The 18,641-nt window shown below is 48.7% G+C and overlaps 1 protein-coding gene and 1 pseudogene across 4 annotated transcripts in view; one reads left to right on the top strand and one right to left on the bottom strand.

Annotated features, from left to right (window-relative positions):
• Positions 1-268: 268 nt before the first annotated feature.
• The window catches only part of ZBTB21 (zinc finger and BTB domain containing 21), a 33,281-nt gene continuing 14,908 nt past the window's right edge, over positions 269-18,641 (bottom strand). For 2 of the 4 annotated variants that reach the window (XM_011372857.2, XM_011372854.2), the window contains exon 2: positions 269-7,449. In XM_011372857.2, coding sequence (XP_011371159.1) covers positions 4,267-7,437 — 3,171 coding nt within the window. In that variant the 5' untranslated portion in view covers positions 7,438-7,449 and the 3' untranslated portion in view covers positions 269-4,266. Of the gene's footprint in view, positions 7,450-8,654; positions 8,886-18,641 lie in introns of those variants that run through there. The other 2 variants (XM_011372858.2, XM_011372856.2) reach the window with 2 other exon arrangements.
• On the top strand, positions 16,483-16,601 carry LOC111747207 (annotated as a pseudogene).

Raw genomic sequence — 18,641 nt, 5'->3', positions numbered from 1 at the left:
ACAATCATTTAAAAAATACTAATTTGAACAGAAAAAGGTGCATCGCCAGGTTGCTGCTTACGTGCTTTTGGCTGTCTGTGGCGCCCGAATAAGCGAAGCTTTGTGCAGACCCAATGCTACAAGCCGGGCTGCGGGGGGCGTGAGCCCGCAGTGCAGTGCGCGGTGCTGTCACGTCAGCCAAGGAGCAGAGCTCCCCGTTCACTTCCGGCACTGCGAACGCCCGTAATCGTAACTGCCAAAGTCCGAGACACACCAATGACACCAGAACTCAAAACAAAATACAGTACAAATTTATTGACTCCAATCATTCTTAGTTGAGATTTAAGCAAAGTAAACAGACAACAGAATTGGATACAAATAAGCAATGGATTAACATCAGATAGAAATCCTATTTTACTATAAATTTTCAATCCAAAAAAGCTTATTCCTAAATAAAACTGAACCATGGTTTACTCTGCTAAGGCATAGGACGACAAAATATACACAATTATAAAACCACATCGGTTTTTCTTTTAACAATAAGCATTTATTTAATGAAAATTCGGAAACAGTCTTGGATTAACGTCAGTAAGAAACGATCACCTTTTGAAAATCAGCGTTCACCAAGAATGTGTGTGAAAACCTGACGGCACCCGCACGACTAAAGAACGGTGAATTCGATCGGTTTAAAGATTTGCTGTAAAAGACTTTGGTTCCCAAATGACTGTCTCTAAAAGAAAAATTTTAAGAACCTGACATTAACTTATTTTCTCCTCCCAAATCTAAACGCCGACTGGTCAGTCTTCCCCTTGGTCACGTGGCAATGCCGCACGGAGAACACGCTGAGCAGCACTGACCCAGCGTCTTAGAACTCAGGCAAACATTCGACTCCTTAAAGTGCTAAAGCCACAAGAGAAAAACCTGTTTTTAAAACTTAAGAATGCCAGTGTTAAAGAACTTATTAAAAAACATGTGCTAGCATTATTCAAATCAATAATGCCTTTTACAATTATTGCAAAAAACGTCAGAGACATCAGAAATGGATAAAACTGAATTGTAATATTCCAATACTAATTAGTGCAATTTATAAAGAAACCTGTTATGAATATCTATTTTTATAGTAAGAAAATTCAATTTTACTTCCTAAGTCCCAGATTATGGTTGTTCACACGCATGCACACACACACACATACGCACACACACAAATTTGACAGAACGAAGGCTCACTTTCCATCAGTTAGTTCTCGTCTCTCCCTCACCCTGGCTGTCCGGTTGGCCTGAGGATAAACATACCCTTCCTGCCACCAAGGGGCACGCTTTACCCGTGCCTCGGTTTCCATCCTCAGCACCGACGATGGTGTGTGTGGATCGGGCTGTCACCGACGACATGCCGGGCACATTTTTAAAGAGAAGGCTATAACCACCATTCCAAATCAGAAAACCAAGAACCACTCACATCTCCCCACAGTGCACATGACATCACTGTTGAATTGTTAGTTGTGAATTCTGTTAAAATTATAAATGCATACTAACCATAACCAGTTTTAAAGGTAAATATTCTATGAACTTTGAAATATTACTATAAAAAACGTACAGTATGTTACCTCCATTGCTTACCTTGATAACAACACATTTTACGGTGTTCCTCCCTTCCCCACACGAAAAAAAAAAAAAAGATTCAGTAACAGGTTCTCGGAATAACAAAGAATATATTAAAACATCTCATTCTTTCCAGAATTGCATACGAAAAGTAGGCATCCTGAATACTTACAAGGAATAATGAACTTTCTACAGATTTTCAAAAATTACAATCATTAAAAACTTTTCATCTGCTAGCCAAAGAGCTGTGACAATGTGAGACCAAACTGTCCCACACCACGTATCTGCTAAGATAGATATTCTTAAAAAACTTGTTCACTGAATAAAGCAATTAACATCTTCCATTATTTCACTTAACGTTTAAAATACTTACGTGAGTGGAAGCATATTTTATTTTTTGACCACCAAAATAAACTCTTTGAGCCTAATGCTTTTAAGGTACAGTATAAAAAGTAATAGAAAAACCAGAACTGCATTATAAATGTTTTTGGTTCAAAATTTTATTTGAAATCTTATGTTCCTTGCCTAGACAAAAACGTGAACAAGACAAAACACTGGCAATTTTTAAAATCTAAGAGATAGGCAGAGCCTACATTTAGATAAAAAATATTCTTGTACTGATCAACATTATTAAAAATCCTCAAAAATGTAGCATAAAGGTTCAAGTTCTGGCATATTGAAATTTCCAATGCCAAGATACTGTGTGTACCATGAACTTATTACACATGCTCCAACAGCCGGAAGCAACGGTTCCTCTGAGGGAAAGTGTCTCCTGACATGACAGCCACCACGGTGCTGGGGCGAGAAACACTATGCAGGGAACGAACTCAGCGGACGACAACCCACCCTACCATTTCGCGCCGAGTCGTATGCTTTAGTTTTGCCTTTAAAATGCATAGATTTCTTCAAGGAAATGTAAAGCTGACAATAACCATTTACTGTAACTTAATTTTATTTTACTCTCTCCATCAAATTTAAGTAAGAACGGAAACAAGAAGTAACCGCTCAAATATTTTGGGACTTTTGATGGTTTTCGAATGAAAAAGGCAAAATTTCTCAGGTAATTTCTCTAACGTACAAAGTCAATTAGTATTTTACAAGAATGCTGGTTTCAGGAAAAGAACGCCTTTCCTACCAGTGGTAACGAGACCAATGAGCACGGTTCTTTGCTGCTGGAGCACAAATTTGACTACTCAGCAAATTATTTCTTAGTCACGGCAGTTGACTTCTTAATTTGAAAGGATATCTTGTAAAAAGTTAATAAACTTGGAGTCTTAATCCATACCACTACCTTCAAGGGATTTTGTAGTTTGTGCAATTTTCCTTTTAGATATCTAACCTCTGCCCCAACTGTGAAGTACAAATTTTCCCTTTTGAAACAGCCCCTTGCACTTTAGATGACACCTACTAAAAGGCTTTTAATTAAAACTTATACAAAATAGAAAGAAGGAAAAAAGCCAAACCCCAGGGGCCAAAATAAGTAGAAAAACAAACTTTGGACCCTTGACAGTGCTTTCACACCTACGTGTGAAATGCTAAGCGGTGACTTAAAGCAGAATGGATGCTTTACCAGGAAAAACTCCAACAAATTCTAACGGAACACATCACAGGACGAAGAGGCAGGAAATCGTATTTGTAAATCTTATTCTTGAAAAGCAAAGGGAGGCTGCACGGCTCCCAGTCTCTGGAAGGGGAATGGTAATTTGGGGTTCGGAGCAGCTGTGCTGACTCCGACCTACGTAAATGGACGTCCCGGCCTCATTTGCTGTATGTACCGATGTTGCTAAATTCAACATCAGTGCCACGTCATCTCTGTCAAACGCACTCAGACTTTCAACCTGTGGCAGCGTGAGCCAGAGGAAACCAAACACTCACAGTCCTTCGAATGCTGGTCCGGGCTTAGAACTGTGATGTGTGTATACGTGGCACAGGGCGGCCGTTTGGATGACAGTGTCTATCGCTACTGAAGTTTCTGTAAACTCACTTTAGAGGCCTTCCAGAAATCTCACTGTGTTCACTTCTCAAGTCTTCCATCAATAATTACACTAAATGACCCAAGAGCAAATTTTAATTTATAAAAATCTAAGTATTACTATTGCTGATTTAAATTTCTCACAATTTTCATACAAAAAAAAAGTTCTAGGTGACCACAAAATGCCAAGTATTTTTATCAAGTGTCAGGATAAACTTATTAAAGTTGAGGTTTATCATTTTTTTTCTTTTTTTATTGCTAAAGTAGAAGATTCAATACTGCAAACTATTAGACTGCTTCCTGATCCACTGTGGACTTAAGAACATGGCTAAGATGTAACTAGGACTTAGATGTCTGACGTAATGAAAAGAAGAAATCCTTGAATGGTTATTTCGCTAACTGCAAATCAGTAAGAAACACAAAACCCCAAGTAGAAGATTATACTGACACCGCAGACCGGGGAGCCGGCGGACCGCCGGGCTCGAATTTCAACCTTGATGAAGTCGAACTCTCCTGCGACTATAAGGCCCAGAAGCACAGAATTTTTTGAATTTTTTACAGTTTTCCTAAATTGAGCAAGGACATCGCTAATTAATATCAGTTTACCTCAAACTTATATTCAAGCGTAACAATTTCCAACCTTTATTATTCTTTCGTAAGAAAACATTCTGTTTCTGGAGACCGCCCCTGCATTCTGTAATGGGAACGGGTGGTCTTCAGTTGTGAGTTTGCTCATGACTCCAAAGACTGAACGCGGTCTTGAATGTCCTGTGGCAAAGTGTGCACATGAACTGTCTTTTAAACGTGATGGCGGACAGGGGCGGGGCGTGGTGGAAGAGTGTGTCCGACTCCTGGGGCACAAACAGTTTCTCCGGGGCGGGAGCCGAGTTCTCGGACAACCCCGTGGGACTGTCGGGCTCCAGGGGCTGGATCTTGGGCAGCGGTGGGGGCGGAGGCAGGGGTGGCGGCGACGGAGAGTTTGCGGGGACCGGGCACGCTTCGGGTTCCTTGTGCGCCGGGTCCTCTGCGGCCTGAGACGTGTGGGACTGGAAGTGGCTCCAGAGGCGGAAGTTGGTGCGGAAGGCCTTGTTGCACACGTGGCAGATGAAGGGCTTCACGGAGCACAGCAGCTCCTGGTGCCGCTCCAGCTGCCTGTGCGCGGGGAAGGCCTTGCCACACTTCTCGCAGGGCCACAGCCCGGGGTCCTGGCTCGGGGCCGCCGCCCCCGCCTGGGGGGCCGCGCCGACCTCGGGCGCCTCGCCCTCGGCCTCTGCCACGGGCTCCTCCTTGACCAGGATCTTCAGCTGCTTGGACAGGCTGAGGTCCTCGGGGAGACAGGAGGAGTCCTCCGAGTCGAAGTTCACTTGCTCGGAGCAGTCGCTGAACGCGCCGTCGTCTTTGGCCGTGGCCACGTGGTTGGCTCTCGGAGGCTCGGGCTGGGCCGGGGGCCGGGGGGCGCCGGTGGCCTCGCCGTTGTGGTCGGCGCCGGGCAAGGACAGGTTCTCGGCGGGCGCCATGGTGTTCTGATTGTGGACCTCGACCTGGTGCCGCCAGATGCTGAAGGAGGACTTGAAGGTGCGCATGCACTCGAGGCACGTCAGCTTCCTGTACTCGCACGTGCTCTCGTGCTCGCGCTTGAGCTCGGGCGAAAAGAGCCTGAGGCTGCAGTACGGGCACACGGTCGCGCTGCGGCACAGGCGCTCGTGGCTTCCTTGCTCTAGGAGAGAAGAGAGCTTAGCGTTACAGAGGCGGCACTGGAAAACCTCCGTGGCCTCCGCCGGGCCGAGCGCCGCGGGCTCCCTGGGCTTGGCGGCTCGGGGTCCTCCGAGGGGCTTCTCGCCCGGGTGCATCTTTATGTGCTGTTTGAACTGCGAGAGAAAGCGATAGGCCTTTCCACAGTAAGTGCACACGTACGCTCCTTTGGCTCGCGACCTCAAGTTCCTCTTGATGGCTTGCGCCTGGGAACCGCTCTGTCCCTGAAACCCAGGCTTGCTGCGCCTCAGCTTAATAAACAGGGCCTTCTTAATCTCCCTCTCGCGCACTATGTCAATCAGCTTTCTTTGGAATTTCTCATCCAAAACGGCATGTGAACTAGAGGCGGGTGACGGATTCTTCACGATGCCGTGCTGGGTCTGACAGTGGGTCCACACTTTGAAGTTTGTGTGGAACCGCTTGTGACAGATGTCACAGGCATAGGGCTTTTCGGGGTTATGGTACATGTTAGCGTGCCGGTGCAGACCTGCTGTCGATCTAAAGATCTTAAGGCAATGTTTGCATTTAAATTTTTTGTTTGGTCTTGTTCCCTCCAACTCACCGAACTCATCTTTGTTCGAGTCGGACTGCGGGGAGTCCGCGCCGAGCAGCGTGGGGCCCGGGCCGCCCTGGAGGCCGTCCTCCGCGGGGTGGCCGGGCGCGTCCACCTTCAGCTTCTTGGGCGGCAGCCTGCGGTCCGCCTGGAAGCGCCTCTTCGCCGGGAGTCGGCTCATGTCTTTCTGGTCGTCCTCCATCTTCAGGGAAAGGTCTCTGGCGCCGGAGGCTGCCGCCGTGGCGTCCCCCACGGTGACGCGGATGATGTCGGAGGGGTCGGCCAGCGGGCTGCGGGGCTCCGTCTTGATCCGAGCCTCGGCGCCATCCCTCCCTAGGGACTGGGAAGCGCTGAAGGACCTGAGGCGGTGTGGCGGGGCGGCGGGAGGCCGCTCGTCCAGGGCCAGCTTGTCACCGCCGTCTTTCAAAGACGACTTCTGAGACAAAGCACAAAACACGTTCCCCGGCGTGTCGCCTGGCACCGAGGACAAGCCCTGGGAAGACCTCGGCTCCACCGAGGGTGAGCAGGCGGGGACCTGGCTGTCCATTGACAGGGACCGCCGGAGGAGGCTCTTGACGAGCGGGCCGCTCCTGTCGATGCTCTGGTTCGCCGTGGCGGACCCGCCGGACGGGATGACCAGGCCCAGCCTCGAGTAGTACAGCAGGTTCCGGTCCTCGCCCGGAACGCTGCCCCTGCTCGTTTCTTTCAACAGGTAGGGTGTCTCCGAGGCGCTTCGGAGAGATAAGACGGGCGGCCGCGGCCTTTTCAGAGCCAGCTCAATAGCCTTCCCTTTGGGAAGCTGGCCGCTGCCGCCCGGCTTCTCGTCCGCTGCCTCTCTGTCCTGCAGAGGCGTGGAAGGCAGTGCTGCGGTCCTTCTCACCAGGATGCTTCTGCTGGGGTCCTCCAGGGACCCAGAACGCTCGAGAGACTTCGCGTAGCCCACAGAAGCGTCTCGGGGCCAACTTTTTTCAGCCGACGACAAGCTGTGAAGCGGTTCGGTGGCTTTTGGAACATGGGGCTTGCCGGCGTGGGCCTTGACCGCGATGCTAGGGGAGGGCCGGGGACTGTGGCTCGCGTCGGGCGGGTTTTGACTAACAGTTTTCCCTTGTGCTTCGTTTTTACTCTGACAGACAATGACACTTCTCTTTTGAGAGCTGTTTTCATCATGTTCTATGAATACTGTTTTTCTGTTGGGACACACCGGAAACGGGGCCTGAGGGGTTTTAGAGACGATGTTGGTCAGAAAGGAAATCCCCAGGCTATAGCCCAGCTCTTGGACCGCAGCAAGGCTGCCTTTCTCCACAAACAAAGACGAAGAATAAATGTAGTTCAAAACGTTATCGAAAGCATCTGGTTCACAAAAGTCAAGCTGAAATACAGTTTGTGACTCATTCTCCTTATTTGTGAATAAACTCTGAAAGTATTCACTGCTGGCAGCCAAGACATTTTTATGAGCTCGAAATTTCTGGTCTCCAACAATCAGAAGAACGTCACACAACTGTCCTTTGAGGCGCTCCTCGTTGAGAGCACTCAGGAGAGAAATGGCATGTGCTGGGTTGATGTAGTGCAGTAATCCCTCCATTGCTGGGCTTACCTGAAAGATAAAGTGTAAAACTTTATGAATGATGCGATGAAAAGTTCTCCGCCAGACGAAACACTCGTCAAGGGCAGGGACAGCTGTCTTCCCATAGATGCCAACATTTAGCAGATCGTAGGCACCAAAGAGTTGTTTAGATGAATGATCTTATTTAAATAACATGGAAAATGTGAGGAAACAAGTCTCATGGCCTAAGTAGATCACCAATCATTAAAATTCAGGAATTTTAGGAACTTACTATAACACTGGCATTTTTGTACCATTAAAAAGGCTGTTAGAACTGGGCAGGTACGTAAGGTAGCAATATTTGAAAATAATGGTTCATTATTAGGGTCTTTATCCATTTGATGCTTGCTTCTATTCTTATTAGTTCAAAAAATAAGTACGAAGTATTGAAATGCCTTAAGTCTCTGATTCTGAAAGGAAATTTGTTTCAGTACTGAGTAAGGGTTCAAAATGAGCACCCCAAGATGCGCCTCTGAAATATGCAAATTATTTTGAGCTAAAGGCAACCGAGACCCTGCAGGTTCAAGGGGAACGTCTGCCTCCGCCCCCGCAACCGGGAGGAAGTGAATGGGGGGCCCTGCCCACAGTGAGATCATCAGAGAGCCTTTTTTGACCTGTCCGTAGGGCAGACAAACTGCTGATTGCTAGACCTTGGCTCTTCTTAATGTCCGGCAGTGACCCTGTGATGCCCCGAGGCTCCTTGCCTCCTCCTTAGCTCAGAATGTCACATGCCCCTCCCTTCCTGTCTCTGAACCCCTCCTCGTGCATGCGGGGTTCCCATACGTACTATGTAATTAAATGAACCCGTCTCATGTAAACCAGCAGGAAGAACCTAGGAGGGGAGAGGAAAGTTTCTTCCTTCCCTACAACAAGGTATTTACTTGCAACGTGAATTGTTAACAAAGGGTTACAAAGGGGTCTCTCCAGACCTTTAAAACCAGGTACAGATTTGGAAAGTGAAGTATCATTTACTAATTACTATTGTATCCAAGTCTCTAACAAAGGCTAGAAATGTTAAAGAATAAAAGCTTGTTTTCTTTCTTATGTTAAACACCTTGCAGTCTCCTGAATTATTTTCCTACCAAATCACATGATCAACAAGAACACAAAGGAAACCGGCCTGTGTCTAAACGTCATTATCACTAATTCTCAATCACGGGGTTTGAGTTGAGACGTCACCGGAATTGTCCTCCTACCTCAAGGCGGGACAGGAAGACCTAGCGGCTGGGTGTGGGCTCTGCCCAGACACTGGCCCTGAAGTGCTGGCTCCTCTCTGCTGTCTGTGAGCCCCCCACACCCCGCCGCGGGAACCGGGAGCAGCGGCTCTGCCCTCCTGCACGGCTGCTGCAAAGATGAGGTGAGCCAGCATCTCATACACAGTCAAGACTCGACGAATGTGCAATTCACTTTCAGAAACTGCAGGATTAATGGGCATTTGATTCAGTATTAAAGAAAAGGGCCCCGATTAACCTGCCCCAGCCCTCGACGAGGAGAAAGCCGCTTCCCAGAGACGGCGCGGGACTCCAACTCTGGGCCTTCGCTTAGGCTTCTGTTACTGTGATGCTCATCTCTCCGTTTGATTTTATAAGAACTGTCTTTCCTTTAAAAGACTTGTGACATTTATTTTGACTACTAAAATGGGTTCCCAGTAACTAAGACTGGGAACATCCCAGTCTTAGTTACTGGGAACTAACATGCTGGGTCGGGTACATCCGCAGCTCGCCTCTCTCTCGGGGGCAAGCTGCGGATGTACCCGACCCAGCACCTGAACCCAGCACTGCAGGTTCTCCTCCCGCCTCGAAGGATCAGGCTCTGCAGGTAAACCTGCATCCGGGTTCCTCAGAAGGGTCTGGTAGGCCACCAACCCGAGTGACCACGCATTGTATACAACTTCCTTAACATCGGTCCGACTCCCTGCTGCCATGCGGACTCGATTCAGCTGACTTGGGGCAGGCTCTGCTCCCAGGGACGATGCCTGCAGCCTGTGTGCAAACGACCGCTTGGGCAGACTGTGCCAGCCCGTTCCCTCCTCTACCATCGTTTCATGTTTCGTATGGGTGGTAAATTTTAATTACTCTATTTGTGATTAAGGTGTTTTCCTTTCCTTTTGCCTTTCTGTGAGCCATCTTAATTTCTTCCTCAATCCTACTGTGCAGTCTTTATAGTCACGCATCTCCTTAAGTGCAAAGAAACCCTTATCATCTTTTACAGAGGTCAGCGAGCCTATAACGCCACACTTATCAACTCAGCCATGTACCGAACAGTTTTTATGCTAATAATTCTTGAGAAAGCCAGTTCAGATGCTGCCACAGTGAAAAGCAACAGATGCAGAACCAAAAGCTTGGACGAGTATTTTTCAAAGAGGTTTCTTAGAATCAATTTAGTGACTTGAAACTAGCAACAAAAAAAATGAGTAGGGCAGAGTGAAAAATGTCGGACTGTCTCAAATGCAGTAAGGCTAATAACTGGGACCTAGTGAAGCTTCTGATTCGCTTCTGTGCATTCATATCCACACATGGAAGCAAGTACTGGGCTGGGGCGTACAACACACTCCTGCCTGCCTGCGGGTCAGAGTCAAGGGGGTTGGCAAGGCAGCTCTGGGCTCGTCGAGCTCTGAGCCTGTTGGCCCCACTGCACCGTAAGGATAACAGCAGCTCCTGAAATGCTGCTGTGAGACTGAATGGGAAGACAGTAACCGTCACCATTTTCATTCAGCACCTGCAACACCTTACGGATTGTACCAGGAACTTCGCGTGTCACTCGTTCATTCGCCCCCTCCACAGGATGGCGTCTGAGGAGGCTCGGAGCAGGCGAGGAGCCATGGGGTCCGTGAGGGAAGAGCCCAGGTCAGCAGCAGTGCTGGAGCAGAGGCGAGGGAGCGGTGGGACACGGCCCTGCAGAAGCCTGAGGAGAGGCTGGGCAGGGCTGGGGGGACGCACGAGAAACCGAACTTTTTACCAGGAGAGAAAAGGGCAGCCATTGGAAGATTCTGAGCAGAAGAATAACAAAAATCTGAATTATCTTCCAGAAGGACTGCTCTGGCTACGTTGCTGAGAATGGACTGTGACAAGTAGGGAGAGGGTGGAAGCTCGGAGGCCAGCTAGGTGCCCACTGCGGTGATGCAGGCGAGACACGATGGTGCCTGGACCAAGGTGGTAGCGGTGAGGATAAAGGCAGCCCTCAGGATGTCTGACAGCGACTGCAGAGGGTAAGGTGAGGAGTGAGGATGTCTCCAAGGATGCCTTCGCTTGAAATGAAATTTGATAGAAAAATCAGTTCAGATTTTTTTCAGGGACGCAGTTTCGATATTCTAAATGTTAGCGGAAACCCATTCATGAATGCACCCTCGGGGGCACCCTGTCCTGCTTGACTTTACTTACAACCTTTCTGTGCTTCTTGGGATCACTTCCCAAATAAACATCTGCCTCTTCATCCTTGTCTCAGGGTCTGCCTTTGGAGGACCTAAACTAAGACACCAAGGGAACTTGAAACCATAGGTACAGGCTAAGGAACTGTGTGAGGCCTAGACCAACGGAGATTTCCCACGTTCCTGGACACGAGCACATGCTATCCCACACGCCATCCGCATCCCATTCCCCCGTGCTAAAAGTCAACGCTTCTCACTGCTCATTCTCCAGAAGGGTTTCCTTCTTTCCCTTTCTTCGAACTGTCATCCTGTGTGTGCTCTAAGTACTTTCAGTTCCTTGATCCACAGCTTCTACATTTGAACGAAAACATCTGAGAATTAGGGACAGTACGTCGCTCAGAGTTGAGCTGTAAGGGAAACAGTCGTTGTCCCTGAAAATTATTTGGAGATTATGGCTATTTGACTATACCTCCATCTAGAGTCATCCGTGGGACTACTGGCCTGAGAAGTGGCTAAGCATGGCCAAATCCTCGATGTGCCCGATAAACAACGCACAGTATTTAGTCTCCATCTGATTCACTCAAACACTAATCGAACATTTACTACCACATACTACGGTGAACATTATTCATGCATTAATATTTACAATACTAGGCTGTGGGTACAATTACCCCCATTTTACAGATACGGAAACGGAGGCACAGAAGGACAAGTAACCTGCTCGAGGTGACACAGACAGCAACCAGCAGAGCAGAACTCACACAGGCGGCCTGGCTGCAGAGGCCACTCAGCCCCTAACCACACCGCCTCCGGTTTCCTCTTCTAGTTCTCACGTAAACACCTGAGCCAGGCGCTGTCGGCCTCCCTCTTTACAAGCCAGGAAACGAAGGCATGGAGAGGTCAAGTAAGGTGCCCATGGCTGCCCCATCAGCAGCAGGGGGGCTGGAGTCTGGCCCCGGAGCCTGCACTTAGTCATCACGCTGCACGCCGCTCACAGCTGGGCGCCTGTCTAGTATGTGCCACGACTGGCTAGACGTGGAGGACATCAATGTGACAAGCATGGTCCTGCCTCACGGCACTTGAAGTCTTGCGTGGGAATGGGACAAGTCGATCTGTCATCACACTCCAGTATGCTAAGCACTAGACGGGTGTGTGCAGAGGGACAGACGGAGCATAGGCGATGGCACTGATCCAGGTGCGAGGGAGGCAAGGGAAGACAGACAGATGAGGCGCCTCACGAACAAGCAGCAGTGAGAGAATGTGGGAGGAGTTGGGAAGGAGGGGTGAAGGGCATTTCAAGGACAGGAGCAGTATGTCCGACACTATCAAGACAAGACAGTGCCAGCTGGAGCAAAGCACACAGGGAGGAAAGGCAGGCCGGAGAGGGGACGGAGGCATGAGGGCCCCGGGGGCTACACTCCAGGGCTGTACGAGGAGAGGAACCTCTTCTGCCCCCTCCAGGAGCCCGGGACAAAGGCTCCAGCTGTCTGAGCACCAGGACTGAGTGCACAGGGCAGTGCAGACTCCTCGGCTTCAGGTTGAGGCCCTTGCTTTTACCTTTTAATTCAATTATTAAAACTGAAAAATCATGACCCCTTTCCTGGTGGAGCTGCAAACAATGAACATTTTGGACTTTTGTGCTTTAATGACAGTAGGTATATTCATTGAATTTAACGACTTAACTAAAAATATAAAATGCTACATTAAAAATGCAGGCGAAAGGAGGAAAAATAAAATCGACTAAATGTCATGAGATAATCCAGCAAAAGCCCTAGTGGCTGGTGGGTGTGCAGACAGAGGAATCCTTAAAACCTCTTGCCTCTTCTGTTCTTCTGCCCTCAGGTGAGGCCAGCCTTGTTACTGGATGTACTTTCTCCTCCATAAATCTGCTGGCTCATCAAACCCTAATTTGTCATGTATGATTTAATTATAAATAATCAGCCTCTAACTTACAGAACACAGCGTATCATAAGTTTAAAAGCCCTTGTGTATACATACTGCCACTATGTTTATATTCCGTCCACCGACCCTTTTCCTGTGTTCACCTCTACCTGACTCACCAGTGCAGGTGTTCTACCATTTTAGTTATGGTGGAAAAGTTTTGGTGCTCTCGAGTATGGTGAAATATGGAAGAAAAGGCCTGTTTAGGAGTAGCAGGAAAAGCTGGGAGGAAATCCCCCAGGAAAACCAGGTACTGAAACAGGGCTGGCTGGCTTACCACTTGGCTCGTCACACACAAATATCTTCCAAACCCTGCCTGAATTGTTTCTATTTCATATTGTTTCCTAAAATTATGAAATGAGAGAATCTTTACGATTAACAATTCATGGAAGTCATAGCTCCATGGGCAAGATTTTCATATCGGAACACTTGCCTCAAATCCTGGCTTTGCCGCTTAGTAGATACGTAACCTTGTACAGATCACTCAACCTTTCTGAGTACTGGTTTCCTTAACTTGTTAAGCAGGGCTAACACTAGGATTTTCACAATGAACAGAAGACGAGATATGTTTGGAAGCCTCTAGGATATCCAGTGTTTCCCGCACGGCAAGCACGCACCTTATTCCCTTCTCCTTCCTGAACAGACCACATACCACGAGGGGTGCCGGTGAGGGCAGACAAGTGAGCTGGCTGGCTGCCTGTTCTCCGCCAGCACGCACCCACATGGCAGGAAAGACATGCATGATGAAGTGTACAAAGAGTGTAAGATAGGATTTCACAGAGCAGTAAATTTGGCAGGGATGAGAGGGTGGATGAGTGGACAGTGAGGACATCACAGTTTGAGACTCACTGCTCGCTTGACTATTACGATAACATCACGGGTTCCAGTGTCCACGTTTCTACCGCAGATACTGTCCAGAAGCAGTCATCTGACCGTGCCAGGGCTGCGAAACTCCCGAAAGCCTTGCCTGGCCCGAGGTTCCAACCTCTAGAATGGCTACGAAGCTCTTCACAACTCGATTCCAGGAGATTAATTCATACCATCACCTCAAATTCTTCAGGTACTAAATGCTAGGAGTAGGGAATTCATATTTTAGTACAATGTAATTCGATGCAAAAAATTTCCTCTTTATACCAATGTTAGATCAGTTGCAAGGACTCAGATTTTTAAGGGGCTAGATGGAAGACAGGCAATTTTGGAATACAGAGCATTCTGGGGATAGAAAGAAAAAAGGCAAAGCACAGTAAGCGCTTGGATAAAAGACACGTGGAGACGAGTGAGGGGCTCACAAAGCAAGATGGGAAGGGACCAAAATAACCTCACTGACTTTCAAGTTTTAGAGACTCGAATTCAGGCAGATATTAGAACTAAGGAAAATTATAAATCAAACTCACTCCAAGACTAGTACACGAAACTCTCGCTGCCAGAAAATGTATCCTTCCATTTAAAATTTTAACCTAAAATTGAACTCTGGGCACAAAAGCCTTTGGAATGCTGGGTACTGCTTACACAGTCCTAACCATGACACTGGAAAAAGAGCGAATGCGTGTAATACAAAGCGAACAGTCGGTTAGAAAAACGAAGCCTCTGCATTTGACTTTGGAATGTAAACACTGCGGCACACACACCACCGAGCCCCAAGCCCTGCCTCTGGCGTCAGCCTGACACTCTTCATTCGATTTTACTACTAGATGGTGACAGGCTGTGGGCTCTGAGTTTAGACCTTATCCTCATTCACTCGGGGACAATGTAGATACCCAGAAATTATCTTGAGCTCCTCAGATTTCAAAGCTAGCCTCGCTTATCTGATCCTTCCAGAGAGTAAGTCGCTCCCTTGGGTCCAGTGTCCTGGCATTCTCAGTCTCTAGAGGAGGTGTGACCTTGGTTAAAGGTGTGCTCTTCGCACACCTAGCTGAACCACGCTCTCGGCTCCTCGGCCCCTGCGCGAGCCACAGCCGCCCTGGTCCTGGCTGCCCCCGCGGCACCCGCTCCTGCTGGAGGAGGCCACTTTTGGCAGCACCACCCTCGTCCCCGAGTCCAGTCTGATGGCTCAGGGGTAGGGTCACGACCAAAGCTGAGCCCCGTGGAAACCTTCTCTCTGGAACACGGGCCTGAGAAGAACAGAGGCTGCAGTGAGTGCGGGGAGCCTGCCAGTGCCCCGCCACCGAGGTTCCTGCAGTGGCTACGGCTGTTGTCCTGCCTGGCCCAAGTCTTTACTTCTTCCTTAAAGCGCAAGAGCAACCCCTACACCTCTCCAACAAATCCCTTTTCTAGCCAGGCTGACCAGTCTGTATCTGCTCTCGTTATCAAATCACCCTAACGTAGTCCCAAGTGGCGAGCGTTCTCCCGTCGCGTCCTCCGAGCCCACCCTCAGCGATACTGCCGGTGCACCGAGCTTCCTTAAGCGAGGACTTGATCACTCAGCGATGCACGCATTAAGTACTATTATTATTCATTCAGCTTATTTACTGAGCTCTATTAAATGTGCAAGGCATAGTAAGACGTATCTGAAATACAAGAGTGTACAAAACTGATGAGGCCCCCGCTTCCTAGCAACGTAAAAAAGATGATAAACAAGGACACAAATAAAAAAGACGACTGGAGATCGTGCTAAGTGCTGTAAAGGAAATAAACAGGGTGCCACGAGCGGGGTGGCCAGGGCTTTGGGGAGGGCTGCCCGAAATGCCTCGATGTGACGTTTTAGCTGAGACCGAAGACCTGCGTGAGAGAGCCAGCCTCGACCGTTTAAAAACAAAATAATAAAAACAATGGTTCTCCATCAGGCTCAAATGCAAAAATTTAAAAACATGGACTCCAAGGTTCCGTAAATCTGCTTTCAAACTATTAGGATGGTCTTTCCCTTAGCTTTCCCCTGGCAACTTCCTGCTTCAGAAGCTTGGTCTCTGAGGCACAACCTGCACGTCTTGCTGCTTCTGTCACCCAACATGGAACATTCTAGACCTCATCTAATTTCTCCTCAGCACTCCACTCACCTCAACACCAAGCGTCTTTAAAAGCTCAGCTCAAGTTCCAATTCCTCCAGTAAGCCTTCTGTCATGGATTGCACTGTGTCCCCCACCAAATTCATATGCTGAAGTCCTAACCCCCCTGTACCTGAGAATGTGAAGTGTATCTGGAGATAAAGTCTTTAAAGAGGGAATTACATTAAAATGAGGCCTTTGGGCCCTACTCCAACCTGACTAGTGTCTTTATAACAAGTGGCGATCAGGACACGCACACACAGAGACGACCGTGTGAAGACAGAGAGAAGACAACCGTCTATGTGCCAAGGAGAGGCCTCAAGAGCAATCAAGCCCGCCAACACCTTCATTTTGGAAGTCCAGGCTCCAGAACTGTGAAAAAATAAATTTCTGTTGTTTAAGCCCCCTAGTCCATGGCACTTTGTTATGGCGGCGCGAGAAAATACCCCTTCCCCAACTACTTCAGTCTACAACGAACATCGCCTTCCAGCGCCTGTATCACGGAGTGCGGCACCTTTTGCGTACTGTCTGCTCAGTGCCTTGTCCTGTTACTCCTCTGTCTCCCTAACGGAACTTAAGGAATCAGAATCTATTTAATATCTTTGACACTCTTCACGATGCTCAACAAAGTACCTTGCAAAACAATAAATATTTATTGACTTTTCTGTACTCTAACACTATTAAATTCAGGTGTAGAAATTAAGCCATTTGTTCTCCTAACTTAAAACCAGCCCTGTCTATGGCAAAGCCACCCTGAACAAGCCCGATCCAGTCTGATCTCGGAAGCTAACCAGGGTCGAGCCTGGTTAGTCCTTAGATGGGAGACCACCTAGGAAGACCAGGTATTGTAGGCGTAAAAAAAAATAAAAAATAAGGGATTGTAAGCTGACAAGGTCCTTGCAATCTGTGAGGTCAACCAAGGGTTGCCTCGCCTAAAAAATAAATAAATAAGTGAAAATAAAAATAATAAAGCTGGCCCCATCACTGCCCCACCTCAGATTACTGATTTTCCTATTACTTCCTAGACAAAATCCAAAAGCTGGACTGGCATACAAGACTTTTCTTACCTGGTTGCAGTTCATCTCTCCACCCTTCTGTGGCACTCCTTACTATCCACCCTATAAACCTGCACGCCTGATTTCCATCACCTAAGATATCTTTCTTACCTTTACTTTCCTCGGCCAACTTCTACGGAAAGGTCCAGCTGTCTCTATAAAGCTGTAGTAATTTGCCCCTAGCCAGTAGCTCGGTCATCTAAACTACCTTTATACTTCATCTCTCCTTAATAACACAACTCTTTTAGTGACATGCTTTCATATGTGCCTCCTTCACGAGAGTCCCTAAAAGGGAAAATCCTTGTTTTCACCTGTGTATCCCTAATGCTGAGCGCAAGGCCTGGCAGGTATCTACTGAGCAGAGAGAGAAATCATCACTCAAGGCTTGAGACCTGGACTTGCTCGGCTTTATTGCTCCAGCCTGTCGCAGAGCACAGCATGTAGCAGCTTGCTTTTTTCTCTCTGGATGAGCTCTTGTGGCTTTAAATACGATTGGATGACAACTCTGTGTCTCTGCTTGGATCTCTCCTTGGGACTTCAGCCTCTCAGGTGCCCAGTGAAGACTTCCTCCACAGGACGTCCCACACATCCAGGACAGTAGGTGTGAGCCACAGCCTCTTGACCTTACCCCACATCTGCTTGTCCTCCCATGTTCCCCATTGGGTTCGGTGTGCTGCCAACCACCAGGTGTCCCAGACCAGAGACCTCTTCTCTTTCCTTTCCAGCTAGTCACCACCACCCAGCAGATCTCGCTCGTAAACAGCTCTAGATCTACTCTCCCATTGCCAATGGCTCTGGGGACAACTAAGATCGTCCCTTCAGTCACCTCCTCCTCACCCAGAGACTCCCTCAAATATTCAGCCCCTCTTTGTTACACAACTAATACCCAATGCCATAAACAATGTAAATTCCTCAAGGGCCAGGGTTATATCCTTATCGACTTTTATTTCCACAGAATGCAGCACACTATACATTTAATTTCATTAAAAGAATGAGTTAAGTAAACCAAAGCCCCAAATCTTTCTTTTTAACATCAACATTTAGGGCGTTTATATTCCAGTGTGACAACTACTGGTCATTAGAAATGAATGAGGGTTTTACTCCAAGTATCAGAGGGAAACAATTTTTTAAAAATAATTTATCAACGAGACATCTTTGTCTAAACTGAATTAACCCACTTCGTCTTCTTAAGCAAGGCAGGAAGAACATAAGGCAGGCCCCCCGCTGATGACTCAGGGCCGTCATCGTGAGCAAGCCCTGGGCTATGCTGATGCACCGACGCCCTGAGATGCTGGAGGCGAAGACCCCGGGCCGGGCCGCAGTACAGCGCGGGGTCAGAGGGCGGCTCCCCCATATCCCACTGCTGGGCCGTCCCGCCGCAGAATCTGCCCGTAGACACAGCCCAGCCCCAAACGTGCGGCTGCAGTGGCACTCTCCAGAACCGCGCGGCCCGCGGCTGGGGCACCTAGCAAGTGGCGGAAGGGCTGGGACGCAGGAGGACGGGGTGGCTCTGCCAGGGTCAGAGGTATGATCATTTGCGGTGGGCTACTGAACTGGTTCCCAACAGCTGGTCTGGACGATAAGCGAACCCGTTACAAGATCTCGGGGACTCGGGCCAGCAGAGGGCTCTGCTCTGGGGTCTCCAGCGCCGCTGGTCCGAAGCCACCCGTTCCCCGCCGCCTCCGGCCGCCGACGTCGCACCAAGTCTTTCTCAAGTGGGGAACCACCCGCGCGGCCCAGCAGAGAAGCGTGTGGCCAGCGGAGGGGGCCGCGCTCCGCGGCGGGCGGTGGAGACGGAGCCACGGGTCTTCCAGGGGACACGAGGCACAGGGGCGCGCT

This window comes from Pteropus vampyrus, unplaced genomic scaffold (assembly GCF_000151845.1).
Source record: "Pteropus vampyrus isolate Shadow unplaced genomic scaffold, Pvam_2.0 Scaffold214, whole genome shotgun sequence".
NCBI lineage: Eukaryota > Metazoa > Chordata > Mammalia > Chiroptera > Pteropodidae > Pteropus > Pteropus vampyrus.
The sequence above is the reverse complement of the archived record's forward strand: the minus strand, read 5'-3'. Positions and strand labels throughout refer to the sequence as shown.